This window comes from Arvicanthis niloticus, chromosome 1, assembly GCF_011762505.2.
Source record: "Arvicanthis niloticus isolate mArvNil1 chromosome 1, mArvNil1.pat.X, whole genome shotgun sequence".
NCBI classification, from domain to species: Eukaryota; Metazoa; Chordata; class Mammalia; order Rodentia; family Muridae; genus Arvicanthis; species Arvicanthis niloticus.
Genome location: NC_047658.1, coordinates 154,121,950 through 154,141,578, shown reverse-complemented (window position 1 = coordinate 154,141,578; position 19,629 = coordinate 154,121,950). Strand labels below are relative to the sequence as shown.

General features: G+C 42.5%; 2 protein-coding genes across 6 annotated transcripts in view; one reads left to right on the top strand and one right to left on the bottom strand.

Moving 5' to 3' along the window:
- The window catches only part of Cfap43 (cilia and flagella associated protein 43), an 89,371-nt gene extending 83,890 nt beyond the window's left edge, over positions 1-5,481 (top strand). For 2 of the 5 annotated variants that reach the window (XM_034496915.2, XM_076923967.1), the window contains exons 35-38: positions 2,489-2,653; positions 4,141-4,221; positions 4,820-4,973; positions 5,141-5,481. In XM_034496915.2, coding sequence (XP_034352806.1) covers positions 2,489-2,653; positions 4,141-4,221; positions 4,820-4,973; positions 5,141-5,307 — 567 coding nt within the window. In that variant the 3' untranslated portion in view covers positions 5,308-5,481. The remainder of the gene's footprint in view (positions 1-2,488; positions 2,654-4,140; positions 4,222-4,819; positions 4,974-5,140) is intronic. The other 3 variants (XM_076923964.1, XM_076923966.1, XM_076923970.1) reach the window with 3 other exon arrangements.
- A 1,205-nt stretch (positions 5,482-6,686) lies between these two features.
- On the bottom strand, positions 6,687-10,578 carry Sfr1 (SWI5 dependent homologous recombination repair protein 1). Its single transcript, XM_034496937.2, has 4 exons — positions 10,422-10,578; positions 9,412-9,581; positions 8,333-8,725; positions 6,687-7,406 (listed from the first exon to the last, which is right to left on the bottom strand). The coding sequence occupies exons 1-4, from the start codon at positions 10,432-10,434 to the stop codon at positions 7,212-7,214; spliced, it is 771 nt and encodes a 256-aa protein (XP_034352828.1). The 5' UTR covers positions 10,435-10,578; the 3' UTR covers positions 6,687-7,211.
- Between the last annotated feature and the right edge of the window lie 9,051 nt (positions 10,579-19,629).

Below are 19,629 nucleotides of genomic sequence, written 5' to 3'. Positions count from 1 at the left end.
AGATTGGGCTTTGAGTAAGCCTGTAGGGCATTTTCTTAATTAGTGACTGATGGAGGAGGCCCTTACCCGTTTGGGTGGGGCCATCTCTTCTTGGGTTCTATAAGAAAGCAGGCTGAGTAAGCCATGAGCAAGCCAGTGAGCAGCTCCCCTGACTCCCCGCCTAACCCTGTGGCCTCTGCATCAGCTTCTGCTGCAGGTTCCTGCCCTGTTTGAGTTCCTGTCCTGACTTCCTTTGATGATGTACACTGACGTGGAAGTGTAGGCCAAATAAATCCTTTTCTCTCAGTTACAGCAATGATAACCTTGACTAAGGCAGTATTTAATTAGTTGTGTCAGTGTTTCCTCTCACTGGCTGCCATTAGAATCACCCGTAGGACTTTGTAAACATGCCCAGACCTCGCCCCAAGATGTATTTTTTTAAAAATCTCTCTACATGATTCTAAAGTACAAAAAGTTCAGGAAAGTGAGGTTAAATGTGCATTCTAATACACTGTCTCAGTTAGGGTCTACTGCTGTGAGCAGACACCATGACCAAGGCAACCCTTTATAAGGACAACATTTAATTGGGGCTGGCTTACAGGTTCAGAGGTTCAGTCCAGTATCATCGAGGTAGGATTAAGGCAGCATCCAGGCAGGCATGGTGCAGGAGGAGCTGAGAGTTCTACAGCTTCATTTGAAGGCTACTAAAAAAAAATACTGGTTTCCAGGCAGCTAGGAAAAGGGTCTTAAAGCCCACACCCACAGTGACACGCCTACTCCAAGGCCACAACTCTAAATAGTGCCACTCCCTGAGCCAAACATATTCAAACCACTACATTCTACTCACCCATAAGCTTGTTCAAACATATGAGTCTATGGGGGTCATACCTAAACATAGCATAATGCCAAACACATTTAGTCCAACTTCAAAAGTCCCCATGGTTTATAGAAGTATCAACCATGTCAAAAGTCCAAAGTTTAAAGTCTCTTCTGAGATTCATCCAATCATTTAACTATAATCCCTAAAGCAAGACAGAAAACCATCTGGGAGAATCACAAACTCTGCATCTCCATGTCTGATGTCAAAACAGTCCTGATGTCTTGGACTTTCAGCTGGATCCAGTCAGGACCCAGACATCAGAGACTAATACAATCATTGATGTGGTCTTCTTAAGGCCAACCAACTCTGCCTCCCTCTCCTCTGTCTCCTAGATACCTCGAGAGAAGAGATTCCAAGGAGTAGATTTGTGCACAGTGTCAACTACTTGACAGGGGTGGTCTAAGTAGAGGGTTAAGGAAGGGGTACCACTTGTTAGTGTACAATAACAGGACATGGGTACTTAAAGTCACTAAATACATCCTACAGGGACAGATTATTTTCTATGGGGACTGCCCTGTGTAGGCAACTTAGCAGCATCCCTGACCTCCACTCACGATGTGCCAATAGCAACCTCTCTGGCTGTGTCAATCCCCACATAAACCAAAGCATATGACCCTCGACTGGGTCAACATGCTCTCCTCAGCAGAGAGATGTTTAAACTTAGAGAGTATTTTAGCATCTGATAGCCAGATGAAACGTGAGCATATGTGAGCGTAGGAGTAGGGTGGCTGAGATACAATTTTAAAAGATGTGTAAAGATATGAAATGCAAGGAGTTGAGGGACCAAGCTCTGAGCAAAGGATGAATATAACAACGGAGTAGAACGTGATGGGGCAGAGCTTAGTTGCATGAGCTTCAAAAAGCTAGATTTTGAAAAGAGGAGAAAAAAAGAAGAGAAAGAATAGAAAATGATAATGGGTAGTATTCTTACATAAATTGAATGCTTGACTGACAGTTTAGCCCAGGCTGGCTCAGAGAGCATTATGTGATCAAAGATGGCCTCACACTTAGAGCAGTCTTCTTGTCAGAACTTCCAAACAAAGAACTAGAATCACAAGTAGGTGCCACCACACAGGGCTACAAATTCATTTTAGAGACACAGTGATTTCATCTTACTGATCTTAGGACAATTTTTATTTAAATAAAATTACTGTTTGTATTAATGTTCCTTAATTTTATCGAGACCATGTTATATTAAATATCAAGTTAAGTATTTAATTATTTATTTATTTGATAATTAAAGTTGATGTGCTTAATATTTAATCTAAATGTTATTTATCTTTAACTATTTCTGAATTTCACATAGGTTATTATATAACCTATATAAATGTATTGAAGATATGAATATATAACCTAATATGAATATATGGAATGACCATTATTCCAAGTGAAGTAAAAAACAGCAGGGTGTTTAAGTGTCATTTCTGACAGTTTTCTTTGCTACTAGCTACAAGATAGATGCTGGTATGCCTAGTCATGTTAACCACGTGTGTCTTCCAGAGGATCAGCTGCGAAGACACGAAGGCTTCCAAACCCATGCAGGTTATCAGATCTGAGTGTTAGAGAGCTTCAGATGTTCTGCAGTCTTGTATACAGAATCGGAGCATGACTACTCATTTACCTTTTTAGACTCAAGGGCAAAAGAAAGTTGCTAGCATGATGGAGAGTAAAGAGGTCCACAAAGGAATATATCAGATTGAATGGGAGCACAAGAAGATGGAGATGGAGATGGAGGATCTAAACCAGAAGGCCTGGGACATCCAGATGCTGTTCTTCTCACGAGATCGGCAGAAGGCAAGCCTTCCCTGTGCCAGCATGCGTGCGTGCGTGCGTACGTGCGTACGTACGTGCGTGCATGCGTGCGTGCGTGCGTACGTGCGTACGTACGTGCGTGCGTACGTGCGTGCGAGCGAGCATTCACAGATACTTAATAAAAAGCCTCCCTAATGGCCAGCATATGCCAAGCCAGATCTGTGAACACAACTAAGTTTTTTCTTACAGAGGTTTAATTTACTAATTCCATGGCTCTTTTTCTTACTTATTTCTCATCTCTGTAGACACTCAGGCTTAAAATTTTGAGTCAGCTTTGGTGTCTTTCCTGTACCTGTCTTTCCCAGTTTAGTTATTTACCTTTTCTTTGTCTTCCCTGTTTCTACCGATGTTCATCCAGTCCTCCATTTTCACTGGTTTAGAGTAAGATATACATTGATTACAGCTAGCCTCTGAGTAGTCTCTTGGCCCAGGGTCTCTCATAGCCTCATTCATTCTCATTCTGTCCTCCCCTCCCTTCCCTCCTCCCCCTTCTTTCACTCTCAAAATCCACTTAGTTTATTATTTTGTATATGGCTCTCACACTAAATTCCTACTTAGTTCTAATAGCATCTATTCAAATATCTTAAACAACACTCTAGCTACCAAATAAACTACAATGTCCCTAGAGGGATAGTGTCTTTCAACTTGCCTTTAGGGCAAGTAAGAGGAACAAATGCCTCTTATCCACCAGTAGTCTCAAATGAAATGGAGGAAGAAGGGAGAGGGGTGTGTGTGCGCGCACACTCGCGTGCAGGCTAAAGACTCCAGCATTGGGTGTCTTTCTCAGAAATTTTTCCACATATTTCAGCTAGACTGGCTGACCAGAAAGCGCCCCCCACCCCCCACCCCCAGTGCTGGGGTTAGAGGCTTTGCACGGGTGAATCTGAACTCAGATCCTCATGCTTATGTGGCAAAGCCATCTCCAAGGGCTCATATGAATTAACTTTTGTTCACGGGAGCTCTTAGACCTGGAAATACCTCCTCCTCCTCCTGTTTCTTCTCTTCCTATGTTCCTTGTCCCCTGACCTCCTCTATCCTATCTACCTGGTTTGTCAACATTTAACTTATGCCACTTTCTCCATCAAGTCTTCCTTGATTTTCCAAGTCTGGAGAAACCTTAACCCCTCACAGACTGCCTTTTCGAACACGTGACATATCTTCTGGTACCTAGTGGTTTCTGCTTGTCCTTTTTCTTGAAGGCTAGGTCACATGTCTAGGTCACATAGACACTATGTTTGGTGAGTTAAACAAATGAAAAAAAAATTAAGCATTTGCAATGATTAGCACATAGATGAGTGTATTAATAGCTAAATACAAGTAAATATCATAGCACAAAAGCCAAATTAATCTTAACATACAGATATTTGCTACAAAAACTGTAATTTTCCAAACTGTTTATAGTTATCTAAAAGAAATAGGAAAAAATATACTTATATGTATTATGTCTTTTTATTTCCTATTTTAAAAAGTACCTAAATGAACCAAACTACGAGACTGTGATTGCCATTCAGATTGGAATAATGGAGCAAACGATCAGTGTTATAGATAAGGTCAGTCTCAAGCATATCAATTATTACAAAGCTACAGTTGGGAATCGTGTGGACAAAGCAATGTTTCAGTCATGGACTCAGAATCTCACAGAAACTTGATAATTTACTGATATTCATGAAAATCCAAGGTCCCCGATGGTGTTTTTGTAACCATAGCCAGTGATAAGACTGCAGCATTCCTCTGGTGGGAATAATCTCTGGGGATTTATGTGGATTTACGTGGATTTGCTTTCACAGTAAATCTGAGCCACACAAGTACTAATTGTTTTCCTGGCATTTTAGATTTTTTTGTCTTCGAATAACTTCATAACAAAACTGGCTTTACTATATAGCATGTAAGATTGAAGGAAAGTAATTGCCAAGGTTTTAAAATGTTCATTAAGACCACATAAAATCTTATCTGAAGTGTGGTATTAATTAATATTCGATCTTTTAACCAAACAAAAAACCTGAGTGTCTACTATGGACAGACCATCCAACAGACACAAGGGATATATATAGTATTATCTTAGTGATGAAAAAATATTTCAAAAGTGCAGATGGTTTTATAAACTTTTTTCAACATTGTTTTGGGGTTTCATGGGGACAAAAATTTCAGAATCATAAGAAGAACGTAGAAAACTGCAAAAAACTACTCAAGAAATTGGGAAAATACAGCAATCAGAAAGATATAGCAAATTACACCCTAAGCTGTAATCTACGGGAAGAACTGGTGGCCGTCTCAGAGAGACAAGACATTTGCAATGAAATAGGTGAGCTCTTTTTCTCAACTAAAGGGATTCTAACTAGTTTCCCTGAGAGTTGAACAACAGTCATAGCTACTAGCAGCCCCTTCTACGGGACTGATCTTACTCGTAAGTGTAGCTTCTATACAGAAAGAGTTGGTAATAACTACTTCCGTTCTCCATTTCTGGATCAGGGTCTAAGCTGACCTGTGAGAAGATTGCCAGAGAACGCTACGACAACCTGATGAAACAGCAGAAGCTGACGAACATCTCCAAGCAGCAAGCTGAGCAGATTTCAATACTGCAGGCTGAAGTTGAAAGACTGAGGATGAAAACATTCCCTGCTCTCGTCCCAATGTAGAAAACCAGCAGGAGCAGAGCAGACCAATGCCAAACTAACTTGGATAGAGACTTCTCTCATATCACAAAATTTAAGTAGGTCACCTCTTAGCCGCACATTTTCAATAATACAGTTTAGGTGGTTACTCAGTATAGTTACCTGTCCTACATGAATAAATGAGTAAAATTCCATAAAGTGTCATTTGTATTTATTAAAGAACAATGGTTTTCGGCCAAGAAACACCGGATTGCAAACTGTTTTGGAAACAGTCTTCCTTCCTTTCCTATTGTAACAGAACTCAAGGGTTTTTTTTACCCTAAAAGGGTTTAGCAAACAAGTGCTCATGCCCTTGAAACTGTTCATTCTAGAATATGCTAATTCTGTGAGTAACTCGCTGGCAAACAAAATCCCATCCACCCTCCCATAGCTGTGGTCTGCTGATTCCGAGTGACATCTTCAGAATCACTTATTGTCTTCACATGATATCAATGCCCCAATTATCTGCAATTTATAATCTAAATTTAAGCTTAATGTACATCACCATATCTAATATATAGTTGAATGGGTAAAAGAGTAATCAAAACACGTCTTTCGCTTAGGAGCATACTCCTATAATTTTATGATCACTAGAACTGGCTGCCAGTGCTGGGTTACAAGACTACCTCAAAAAATAACAATTTCCACTTTGTTTTGCCCTATTCTGGTATACTCGTTTTCATCTTATCTTACTCTTATGCCTAGAAGCCTGTTTTAGTTTTCTAATGAGACAGGAGGGTGGATCTGGATGGGAGGGGAAGGAGGAACTGGGAGTAGAGGGAAGGGAAACCATAATCAGAATATATGTAAGGGGGAAAAAAAGCTATTTCCAATAAAAGGAAAAAAATACTACCAACTATCACAGATGTGAAAAAAGTAAAAAAGAAATCCATGTTGAAGATATTCTCAAGGTCTATTAACTGATTTTCCCATGCATGCTCAGCACTTCGTGTGTGAACAGCAGGACCAACGTCTCTTTGCTGACTCTTCCTTCCTCACGACTAGAACAACTCTAAGGTAGTCAGTTTAGATGATTTAGCAGACCTAAGCTGGCCCAGTTGCTGAGAATTTAGAAAGAGCCCATGGGGAAAGCATGTGACTGAAGCTGTAGCTATTGTATAAACTTGGAAAACACAGGGCTGGCATCTTCAAGAATAGTTTCACATGTAGCTAAGATGATAGGTATCCTAGTTATTTGGATAGGGTTCTGGCTGAGGGCTATGAACTCAATATCACAGATAAATCTACAAGGGCGATTGTGAAGAACCTTTCATGCCAAGAACACCTTTGTATAGGAAGTAAGGATATGAAGCATTCCAAGAAACAGAGGCTCATTTTAGTAAATGAGGGAAATGAACACGAACTGGAGAAAACTGTAGACATGTAAGTTTAATCAGTTGCTAGATTAGCAGACAGATATGTTAAGCAGATGAGGAGAGGTCCATAAACTTAGGAGGGGCAGGTTACATTTATGCCACTTAAGGTTTAGACATTCAACAGACTACTTTTTAATACTGAATATAAAACCTTTTGCCCCAAAAATCAATGTATTAACCCTGGTTTCTAAAATTATCCAAACTTCCTTTTAAACACAATTTTAATTTTTTATACTTAAATATTTTCTTTAGCAAACATATCCAAAATACTAAGCTTCCCTTTATAATTTTGTGTCAGAATATCACAAACTGTTCAACATTCCTCCCTCTAAGCCACAGCAGCTTAGATCTTTTTTCCCTTTAAAACATTTCTCTTTTCATTGTCATTCTCTAAGATACTCTGTAAAGGGGCCAAGTGTACAGCTCAGGAACAGAGCACATTTTTTGAGGCCCTGGGTATGATTCCGTCACCCCAAGAAGAGGAGGGTGGGGGGAGACTGGGGAAAAAAAGTATCAAACCCCTGTAAATTCTTCTTCATGTCTATTATAGTGCAGCAATTTGTCATCTATCCCATAGTAGTCGATCAACTCGGTGAGGGTCAGTTTCTCGTCCTCATCCTCGGACATGATTGATTGCAGCTCACGCAGCAGCCGCTGGCCACATTTCCTCCACTTCTTTATTAAATCTTCTAACTCAGTCACGTCATTCTGAAACAGAAAAAGCCCTTCAGTAATTAGATGCCATGCATTTTAACTTACACCATCAAAATGACTAAATTAATTAGTTCCTGTCTAACTTTAAAGACCAGTAACACAGGCATAAAAGGGCAGTACAAGCTCTGGGCAAACCTTAACCTTAGGGGAAAAATTATTATATTCACATATTAAACATAAGAACAGATTGAGGTTCTCAATACACGTTTTGTATTATAACTATACTTTTAAGATATGATGCTGTGTTGTACCTTCGTAATTTTTCTGTGAACTGAATACTGTTCTTAAAGGTAAAAATATTCAAGTTTAAAGTATTATCAACATTTAGAATCAGTTAAATTTAGGAAAGTCCTAAAAATCCAAAACCACATATAAGATATGCTATTCTGTCATTTACTCCAGTTTTGGGGTAGAATGAGGTGTTACATGGGTAAAAACCACACAAATAATAAATGTCTCCCCCTTCCAGACATCCGTGTTCTGCTTTACTCAATGTGTGTGAGCTAAAACCTAAAATCTGTGCTTTCTCAAATAAAATGCCTGCCATTTTATCAGATACATGATTGATAAAGTACAGCACCCAGCACTCTCTGGTCTATTTTTAGTCCTAACGTCATCCCGTTCTGTTCCCACTGCATCTTCATCTAACACCTCACACTTCTAATCTTGCTACTGGCTAGAAATTAAAGCCCAAATGCTTCACCTGTGCATTAAACAAAAGCCGAAGCTTTCAAGCTTTACGGTGTTGAAGGGTTCACCTGCCTCACTCTGAACCAACTACTTCCTATTTCAGCCAAAGCTCTTGTAACCCAGGTTTCTGTTATTTGGCTTCTTGTTTATCAGACTAAAATTTATTTACAATTTTTGAAACTGCTGCGATTTATGTAAAAACAATTCAATGGTTCTAAAATTCTTCTCACCTTTATTCTATACATCTTGACTAACTTTAACCTCCGAAGAAGGTCTTCCTTCTCTTGAACCTGCCTAGTCAATTTTGCTTTTTCTTCCTTTAAACTTTGTTTAGTAGTCTTAGTCACAGAATCTTTTTCGGGGGCACTAGATGACCCAGTATCAGGTGACTTAGAGTCACATGTATTTTTATTCTCTGAGCTCTCTTTTTCAGGTTCATTGTCTTTGTTTTTCAAGCTTTCTTGGGCCTTTGAACAATTTTCTTCTTTTGAAGATTCTCCTGGTTCTGAAAGGGTCTGATCATTTTCTTCATTCTCTACCTTAATACGCTTCACCACACTACAAAAAGACTGAGATGAAGATCTTGCTTTCTTTAATCTTTCTTTAGGTGTTCCAGTAATAGGCTGAAAAAGACACACACATCAAAAATGTTAATATATCCTTGAAGTAAATCAATCTATTAGAAATAAAGGCCATGCCAGCAGTGGTGGCGCACGCCTTTAATCCCAGCACTTAGGAGGTAGAAGCAGGTGGATTTCTGAGTTCGGGGGGCAGCCTGGTCTACAGAGTGAGTTCCAGGATAGCCAGGGCTACACAGAGAAATCCTGTCTCAAAAAACCAAAAATAAATAAATTCATTAATAACAACAATGGCCATATGCTTCTATGATAGATACATTGAATGGCTTTCTGTCTCCACAAATCTCAAGCAAGCATCACCAATGTCTCTAACTTCCAGAGGCTACCTTTAGTCTTACTTTAGCAAAGTTAACTAAAACAGGACTGACATGCTTTGCCCGTCATTAGCAGCTAGTATTTGCCTGCCAATACCAGAAATGCTTCCCAACTATACACTAAGGAGAAGACCTGCTACCAAAGACTCCCCGCCCTAAGAAATACTGAACAGACTCAAGTTTCCGTGGTTTGGAGCACCTCAATAACCTGTGAGAAATTAAACAACATGAACTGATTCAAGAAGAAAATCTTGGCAGCTAGAAAGGTATGGGCTATACATTAATTCACACTCCAGTATCCTCAGAAAACACAGAACAGATTGGGGGGTGGCAGAGGACAACACAAGACGTTCGTACTTGCTTTCCTGAACTATTCGAATGGGGTGACGGTGGATTCTCACTGGTCTTAGGAGTGTCAGGTGAAGTGGTGGGTGAGGATGGATTCTCACTAGTCTGAGGAGCGTCAGGTGAAGCAGATGCTGAATCTGATGGATTTTCCATCTTGGAAGTGATTTCCTGACTTCCTTCTAAAAAGGAAAAGCCACGAATGATAATCAAATTAATTATCTCAAAACAGACCTCAATTTTTCTCACAAAATTTTCTTCAGTGATCTAACCACCAAAAAAGCCAGCAATTTCTTCCAATTATATGTAGCTGTAATTTATTCTAATTCTTTTCATATTTTTCCATTTACCCCTCCACATGGGGAGTAATCAAGTTTTGTTTCTTTCACGACAAATAGACCGGTTAGTATCTCACTGACCCTCATTTTTCTCCTTTAAAATAGCTCTAAAAATTTGCATTTCAGGGAGGGAATAATTTCAATAATTTTTTGTTACAATTCCATAAATAAAAAGCAATACAGTCCCAATCTCGAATCTTAAAAGCTTTGTGCCTAGAACCAAGAATGAGTCCCGAGGTGTCAGAAAGCAGCTTCTGCCCCTTTCGTTAACTGGGGTCAAAGCCTCCGCCCTTCTCCCCCCCCACTCCGCCCCACCTTCTCCAAGCCCCGCCCCTCCCCGCCAACGCCTCCGCCCCCTTTCTCCCTCACCCTCACCACAGAAAGCCCGCCCCCCTCAGCTCCCCTCTTCCTCCACCCTGTCCACCTCCTTCTTCCTTCTCCACTCCCTCCCCTGCCTCCGAACAACAGAAAGCGCTCTCCCCCTGCTCCCTCCCGCGCTCTTCTCTTTTCCAACCCCCGTCCCCCTCCTTCTCCACTCCCTCCACCTCCCTCACCACAGAAAGCCCTCTACCCTACAGAGCAGGAGGCCGAGCTCCCGCGCCGCCCGGAAGAGCTTCTCTATCAGATATTCAGACACCCGCAGGCCTGCCGCTCAGGCCAGCACCAGAAAAAAAAGCTCAGTACCTTGGTCAGCCATGCTCACAGCAGAAACACTACGTACACACAACCAGCTTAGCGCCCGCAGTACACTGACCTCGCCCCGGGGGCGGAGCCCCACCGCAGGAGAGCCACGCGATTGGCTAGCTTGACCGTAGCGGGCGGATGCGCTTTGTACAGCTCCGACTGCGCGTGCGCCGAGGGCCGCAAGCCTCAGCCACCGGACGGGGCGGGGCCAGGCGGGAGGCGGGGACGGCTCGTGATTGGCAGGACTGGCCGGCGCGCTCCAGGGCTCGCCTACGCGCGCGCGATCCCCAGCCTTTCAGTGGCAACCATGAAAAAAGGTTGTTAGGCCTCTGGACAGGCCTGAGGGGGGCGCGCTTCCGCTCGCCACTACTTTTGCAGGTTGCTGTGCCAACCGCCTTCCCAAGCAGCTTCTCTAGGGGGCTGCACCATCTGGGTAGCGCGCCCGAGAGCACCGCCCCCGCGCCCGCCCCCTGACCCCCTCCGCTTACACCACCGCAAAGGCTTTTCCTCGGACGTGGCAGAGCCGGAAGTCGCGGGGCCCTCTCGCCTCCCGGCTGGTGAACGCTTCCTTAGCTTTTTGTGGTCACAAAAGAGCGGTCTAGAAGCAGGCTTGATCGGAATCTATCAGGGCGTCTCTGCACGTGCTGTAGAGAGCATCCCAGCTTGCCTTGCTGTCTCGCCCCTTTATTTTGGTCTTTGCCCACCCCTGTTTGGCTTCACATGTTTTGGTCAAATCTGAGAAAACATAACCTTAAGGAAGTGTATTATGGCGCAGAACAAGAAGCGGGGCAGTCGATCCGACGGAGTCGGTCTAGGATTCAGATGTTTGAGAACTAAACCCCCTGCTAGACCCTTGGGGGCCCCTGGGAGGCCCCTTGCTAGATTCTGGGGGCGCCCCTGACTCGACCCCTGAGAGGCCCCTTGCTAGACCCTGGGGAGCCCCTGGGAGGCCCCTTGCTAGATCCTGGGAGGCTGCACCGCCTTCTGGTGTTCAGGATGTTCTGTTGCTATGCAACAGCAAAGTGAACTAGCTTGGGTGGAGCACTGGGTGTAGAGAAGTCAGCTGAGTAACTTGTGAGTCACTGGGAAGTTTGTAATAGGGGACAAAATCTCTTTCCGAATATCTGCTAATGGTGGCTTTAAAGTAACCCGAATGAAGTGGCTTGCGTCCTAAGCAGTCAGTTATAAATACAAAACCTAACGAAACTTAATGAGATGATTTGATCTGCAAATGTTGCAATTGCCTGATTGGAGTCCTGGCACCGTGGTGTTTTATTTGGTTTGTCTTTGTTTTTTTGCTATGGAGTGTATGTAGTGTGGCCTGTACCTCAGTTTGATGATTCGGTAAATGTAAACAATATCTACCTCCTAGAGACAGGGAAATTAAATGATAATTTATGAGAGGCAGCTAGAATAATGCAAAATACCAAAGAAACATTTAACAGCTCTGTTCAAGCATATCCGTCATTCCCTAATTAACTTAAAGCAATGTATCACAAGCTTTTATCCCTTACCTTTCCCCAAAGCACAGACTTTTAAAAATATGATATCTAAAAGATCTATGATATATAAAATTCCACACAACTTAAGCCATAAATACCAAAAGACTTCAAGCTTCACATATGACCTTTAATAAATTAATGTGCCATTCCTAAATGTTTAAGAAACATATAAATTAACCTTTACAGACTTTAGAAAAGCAACAATAAAAGTCGTGATTTGGGTGGGGGGGGGGGTTGCTTTGTTTTGTTTTACAGTTTTTCAAGACAGAATTCCTCTGTAACCTCCCTGGCTGTTCTGGACTTCACTTTGTAGACCAGACTGGTCTGGAATTCACAGAAATCCTCCTGCCTCTGTCTCCTGAGTGCCGAGATTAAGGAGAAGGCAATAGAATGCATGACTTTATGATACAAGTGTTACTCACCAACTTATAGATCAATCTGTACAGCAATTTCTCATTTTTTTCCTTCATATGAGTTCATCTCATTACAAACAAGGCAGACTTCCTTGCCTTGACACTTGAAGCACAATGCACACTGCATATTCAGGATGCCTTGAGGCAGAAGGGTGAGTTGTTTTTATATGTCTAAAATCAGCTGCTCCCAAATTCTTTTGTTATTACAGCCTAATCTTAGAGCTGTGCTTTTACTGACTACATAAAGGAAAACAACACCTTGCCTTGCAAATGTTCTGACTTGTTTTTATGTGAAACTGCTGTATTAAAATAAGACTGGCCAAACTTTCAAAGGACCTCTGAACTAGCTCTTAGGAAAACCTGTTAGCTCAGACAGGAATGTGTGTCTGTTGGCCGTTCTTTCTTCTGTGTGCTTTTAAGTGTCAATGATCTTCCCATATGTTTGTATTTTTCTTACCATACTCAATTTAGTGCAAAAGATCTGGAATATGTATAAATTGCCCCTACACAAATGAAGACACAGCTCTGTGATAGGATGCTTGCCTGCCATTCATGAGGCCCTGTGTTCGAACATTGACCCTGGGATGGGAGAGAGGGACTAAAAAGTAACCATTATAGCTTCCATGTGTCTTTAGACAAATATTTTCATGTCTTTAGTGACCTAAGATCTATTTGCCTACACAGAGTTTGGTATTTGTCACATAGGACATTTTTACTTTCATATGAAATTTTCGAGTAGCAAACAGTGCTTCCTTGTGAGCCAGAGAACAAAGCTTCCTTACCCTATTACAGAGAACAATGAGAGAGTTGTCCCAGGAGTCAGAGATAATAGTAATTACCTTCACCCGAAGGCAGACTTTCTCTGTGTTTTTGAGTTTCTTCAATTCCCAAGGCTACTGCTGACTCGTTATTATTCACCAGGGAGTGGTAAAATGTGTCTTCCATTCGAACTGTGATTACTGTTGATGGATGGTGACATGGACCTAGAAATCTTTGTGAGGTTTTGGTTTTATTATTCACTTTTAAGTGTAAGAAAACAATATTATGTAGTCTTTCTTTCTCTCTCCCTCCCCCCTACTCCCTGCTCCTCTCTTTTTTCTCATGCAACAATGAAGGTATTTTTAAGCACAATTGAAATGTTCAATAGATTTGTTTATATATGTATATATACATACATATAGTATATATGTATGTATATATAGACACAAACACACACACACACACACACACATATATATATATGTATGCACATACATATATGTAGGGAGCCAACTCGTAGCAAAAATTGGTTATCATCTTTGCAGCCATTTCGGAGCCATATACCCTGACAAGAGACTTGTTTTTCAACAGTCCACAATAGCTGAGCACACTCTGATAAATATCTTGTTTATCCCACATAGCTTGTTTTGCTGTTTAGTGCCCCCAGCTGCAAGGCGCATGTGGTATCCACGCCTACAAGGCACGTGGCAAAGCGTATAATACCCCAGACTTCCCTTCAATGGGAGACAATAAAGAAATTTGAGACTTGATCAGAACCTCTGTCTTGTCTCCATTCTTCAAGTCTCTTCCCCTTCATCCCCACACTCTCTCTTGCTAGACCCTGACCCAAGGACTGGAGCAGCAGCTCGGGTGGGACACAGTGGCCCCCAAGCCGGGCAGCTCAGGCCAGGATACACATATATATATTCAACTATATCATGAAATAATTGTGTTTTAAACCACAAGATGAAAGGCCCCTTAGTTATTTTCAGCATCCATAACATGTTTGCCTCACTAAACAGGATGGGCACCTGGAGTAAGGAGATACCTTGATGAAGGTCAATATCATTCCTGTGGCAAAACCTTTCCAACACAAGGCACCTGGGAAAGCTTCTGCTAACTAAGGTGCAGATTAACAAACAAAAACCTAATGAGGTCCCTTCACATGAAGTCCCTGCTTTTTCGTCCTACCAGATCTGGCGTTTTGTCAAATCCATTACAGACGGGAGACGCAAAAGTACCTGGGATTCACTGCTGTTGCCAGACGGATGTGCTGCTCCCTCAGAGAGGAATGGAGTGATTCAGGTTGAATAATAATGGTGATGGAGGAGGGGCCCTGTGTGGGTTGAGGGGGGTGATAAGAGGAGAGAATAAAGGTGTTGCTCAGGGCCACTTCTTTCTCAGACCCTTTATTAACTCAGAAATGTTGTCCCTGAATTTATCTGAGGAAAAAAAAATCTGGTTAACGTAAATTCACACATTTGATCTCATTCTATACTCTGTATCACCAAAGCTTCCCAAGGTGTTTACGAGTAGGAACCAAGCAGCAGTAAGATCTAAAACACGGAAGAGTGGTCTCTTACCTCTTGTTTTCTGTTTTCCCTTCCAACTAAGAAAGTCCCCAATAAATGTCTCCCCCCAGGACTGAAACTGTAATAGAGGCAGGGAGAGAACACTGAACTGACGTGTTTACCAGAGCATCAGACAGATTGCAAGACTGTGAAATTATCACCAGAGCAGTTATTTCTCAAACTTCAGTGTGGTTAAAGATGATTATAAGACAAGTCCTGTTGCTCAAGGGTTTGCAGCCGGTGCTTGGGCAGACTCATCTCTCCATTCATCTTCCTGCCCCCTAGAGTCTACTCCCTAGTCTTATTTCCTGCTGTCTCCAGGTCCTACAACCTGTCAGCCATATTGTTAACTTGCTCTCTGGCCCCATCACACTTCTGGTGCTACCAGTAAATAACACACAAGTTTAACGATGATGCTGGTAGACCAATACTGTTATAACTTCACTAATTTTTTGATAGCCAAAAAAATACATCTTTGCCATAGATAAATATTGTTGACACAAAAACATAGTTCCCATCTCACAGGGAATAAGAAATCATTTATTTTGGACCCAAATATGAGTGACAATTTCCTGGGAACACAGATTCAGGTTGCCCCAAATGCCATGTTCCAGTTCTAACCAGTCCCTCTTCTCTGTTGAATATCTAATGTAGTTGTGTAGAGTGAAAAATTATAAAGGCCAAAAACCCTGCTCTTGGAGCTAAAGAGCTTGTCGTTTTTGACCGCCGGCTCCTCCCCTAATAAACCTCTGCTGATTGCATCCAGGTATGGTTTCTTGTGATTTTTGGGTGGTCGCGATTCCGGAGGCTTGAGGAAGGGTCTCCCGAGTATGGGGGTCTTCATTTGGGGGCTCGTCCTGGATATGCGACCACCTTAATCCAAGAACCACGCTGGGAGGTAAAGGGACACCGCGGTTTTTTCTGTCTGGTTGTTGTGTGACCTTTTGTATAAATTGCCTGGTTTTTCATGTACTGATTTCTGGTTTTTCATGTGCGGGTTTGCCTAAATCGTCTGATTTCTCGTGTTCTAGGGTTGCCTAAATCGTGTGCTGTTTTGTCTAGGTTTGTTTAAGTTATTTGGTTTCTAAGTTGTTTGTGCCCGTCTGTCTGAATTATTTGGTTTCTGAAAAGTGCACTTCGGTTTGGACTGGCAGCTGTTTCTGTCTCGTGAGGGGCAGTAAACCATTTTTGTTTCGAGAGGAGACAAATGAGTGATTAGCAGACGTGCTGGAGAGTCACTAGCTGCTGCACCCCCAGAGACGTTTGGGGGTTCATCTAGGTGCCGGGGAGGACGTGGAATCCCTCTAGGCTGGCACAGGTTTGCATCTAGGTGCCGGAGAGGACGTGGAATCCCTCTTGGCTGGCACTGGCGATTGAGACGGGTTATTTGTTAGTCTTTTTGTGTGTTAACAATGAAACTAGAGAGAAAAGGTCAGAAATGGCCACCGTGGTTGTTATGCTCTCATGGCAGTATGTCTATTTTTGGGTTGTTCATTGCTGGCGTGTTAGAAATCTGGTAGACTTGGTCCAGCATAGGCTGACCAAGTTGTCTGAATCTGTTAAATCTGAATCTGTGAAGACTGACCGCGTTGTCTGGTTATTGGAGTCTTACTTGGAAGGCGAGAGGCCTTCCAGAAGGTCAGGGGATCTGACTGTTGGATTTCAGGGGGAAGGCGAGAGGCCTTCCAGAAGGTCAGGGGATCTGACCGTCGGGTTTCAAGAGCCTGAGCGCTCCTACTTGGGGAGAAGACGCGGAATCCTTCTCCATCTGGGGTCGTAACCAAATGTGGTTAAGTGTTATTTGTGCCACCCGTGGCAGGGGTGAGCTATCTGTGTTTTATGTACCACCCGTGAGAGGGGTGAGCTATTTGTGTTGTTTTTTTATATGTGTGTGTCTTTTCTTGGCAAATCATTTGTGTGTTAGCTGTTAATCTACTGTGTTAAACATCTTGAGTTAAAAATAGGTAACATGATTGCCGGCAGAGAGAGAAATGAAACCGCCGGTACAAGAATACAGCTGCAGAAAGGCGGGCAGGTCCTTTAATAAGGGGCAGCTACCTCGGTTCGTGCTCACGGTTCGTGTTTCTACAGCCCACCTACCGCATGTAGGGTATGCTTCAGGTAACAGCACATGGAGGGTGCCCTCACCCAGCCCGCACTTAGCGGGCGACAACTCATGGTTCCCCAGCACAGCAACAGCGTGCAACAGCTACCTAGTTTGGTATTCCTGGCTGTACTGGGTACCTTGAGGTCACTAGTGCAACAAATGGCGGTTTTCCACCTGCCGCCTATGAAGATAGATGAGAACCCAGGTGATAAAAGAAAAAAGAAAAAAACCTGGCAGTGGAGCCAGGACAGCTAGACAAACAGCCGCAGGAAGATTGTTCACCTGAGAGTTAATTATTTAAAAAAAAAAAAAAAAAAAAAAAGAGAGAGAGAGAGAGAGAGAGACAAGAACTGGTTAAAACTGCTTACTTAATTTAGTTTAAAACTTACTTGTGAGGCAGTCTTGATTTACACAAGAAAAACTGATAATTCGCCCTGCTCTGTGGCTAGGAGAAGGGCACCAGCAGAAAGCAGAAAAAAAAGGGGGCCAGCAGTTTTTTAGCTTCTGTAATAAGGAAGTTGATAATGATTTTTCCCAGTTTAATAAGTAAAGCAGTGCTTTTTTCTAAAATTACAGCTTAAAAGTTATAGGCTGCCCTGAGTCTGGCCTTCAGTTTTGATAAATTTTCTAGCCATTACTGTTTGAGTCAATTTCATTATTTATATGAGATTTTCATTAAGATTTGGTTCAAAGATGAGAGTTTTCACAAGATAAAATTGAAGAAGTGGTGAAGACTTTGTTGTTCTTGTTGTATATCACTTCTACCAAAGTTTCTATTTTGTTAAAAGTTAAATTCAAATAAGTGTCAAATGTAACTCAAGTTGCCTTTTAAAAATTGTTAATAACTGTGTGAACCTTCAACATCTTAATAATCCTTGCTGTGAAATGCTATAGATAAGGCTATTCATTCTGATTTGGTTTCTTTCTTAGAGCTTCAGAGTTGAGCTCACATTACACCTGTGGACAAGGTACTGTTTACAGACTGAATTAGGTTATGGTCTCTAGTGTGATGTGAACAGCAGTCATGCAGCCTCACAAATGCATCAGTCTACACAGAGTTCAAAGCAATAAATAAGGTAAAAGCCTTGCTTTCACAAGACCTTTGCAGGTTCTGGTCTTCAGATTGGGGACCCCGTCAATTGATCAGGCCGTGGTCAGCAGCAGGTCAATTTGGAGCAGATGTGACTGAGACCTTCATGTGACAGAAGGTAAGGGACACCCAAAGGCCCACGCCAGATTCTGCTGATAGATCTTGAGAGAGAGGGTTACATGAGACCCCACTAAGTTTGATCAGGACACATGAGGTTAAGCAGAGATCAGATAAGTTACCCACAGCCTTTCTAGACTAGCTCATAGAGACATTCTGTCAGTGTAGACAAGGCTCCAGAGGCTACAGAGACTACAAGATAAGTTATTGAAAGATTTAGGAAGTATACTACATATTAAAATGATTGATGGTAATAACAAGTAAGAGAAGATTTAAAAGAAAGGAATAGAGAAGAGGAATAGAGAAGGTTTAGTATAAGTCTAGAAGAAAAGAGTAGAGAAGAAGAATAGAGATCAGTTGCTGTGAGTCCAGAGGAATAGAGAGGAATAGAGGAGACTAGAGAGAGGTGAAGAAAGAGAAAGGTGACAGGAAAGAATTTACAGAAAGCAGAAAAAAGGGACTCCAATCAAAGAGAGATAAAACTCTTTGAAAAAGACCAGTGTGTGCATTGCAAGTAAAGGAGCCAGCTTCAGGGTCCAAGAGGGCCCTAACAAATAGAAGCCAGGGCCAGAAAATCCCAGGCCTCGAAAAACACCCCAAGTGGTGAGATAGATGGGGCAGCTTGGAGCCACCCAACTTTTGATAGACACAGGGGCTTCCTCCAGGCCAATGGGTCAAAACGTATTCATGGACTACCCGAAAATGGTGGACTAAGAGATGGGCTGGGTATCCCATTCATTTATGGTCATCCTAGGCTGCTCCTATCCCCTATCTGGTTGAGGGGATACTCCCTAGGATGGACATCCAGATACAACACTTCCTGGGCTGCAACTAGCTGACAGGAATTCAACGGATAAAAGACTGACTTCAGCCAGGAGCCAAGGTAACCTGCTTTACAGACGGGAGCAGTTTTCTCCATGCTGGTCAGAGACAAGCCAGCGCTACTGTGGTGGACACATGCCATCTGGACTGACTCCCCACCCCTGAGATCATCGGTGCAGAGAACAACCTTGGAACTTGGGGCTGACAAGAAAGCCAACATCTGCATGGACAACAGGTATGCTTTTGCCACAGTCCATGCCTGCAAGGCTATATGCCAAGAGAGGAAACCCTGATGAAACCAGAAGCTGTAAATATTTGTTGCCCAGGATACCAAAAAGGGAGGAGACTCCAGCCTGAGGCAATAACCGGACAGATCAAGTGGCTTGATACAGGAGCCCTCCCAGGTTTGGGGCCTAAAATAGACAATGGCACACACAAGAAGGGAGAACTATACTCCCCAGAAAGCAAAGGATTTACCAGGCTAAATACACAGATGGACTCTTAAGATATGAGTGCAACCAAGCAGCTAAGAGACTTAAAGCGTATAAGGGACCTTAGGTTCTAAGCCAGAGAAATAATAAGACTTAGAGTAGATAAGAAATACCTAGGAGAAAACAGCCTAGAATAGGGACCTTCCCGAGGTTTCAAGTGTCCTAGGTAATTAGATCAGAGAGCAGTTTTAAGGTAAGTCAGGAATTGAAGATCCACTGTTTATATTGTCTCCAAAGCTCAGGACAGGTAGAGAGAATATACAGGACCCTAAAATTAAACTACCCTTGGGAACTGGCGCTGGCTAGAGTGTCCCTTGTTCTTGCTCCATACCCAGA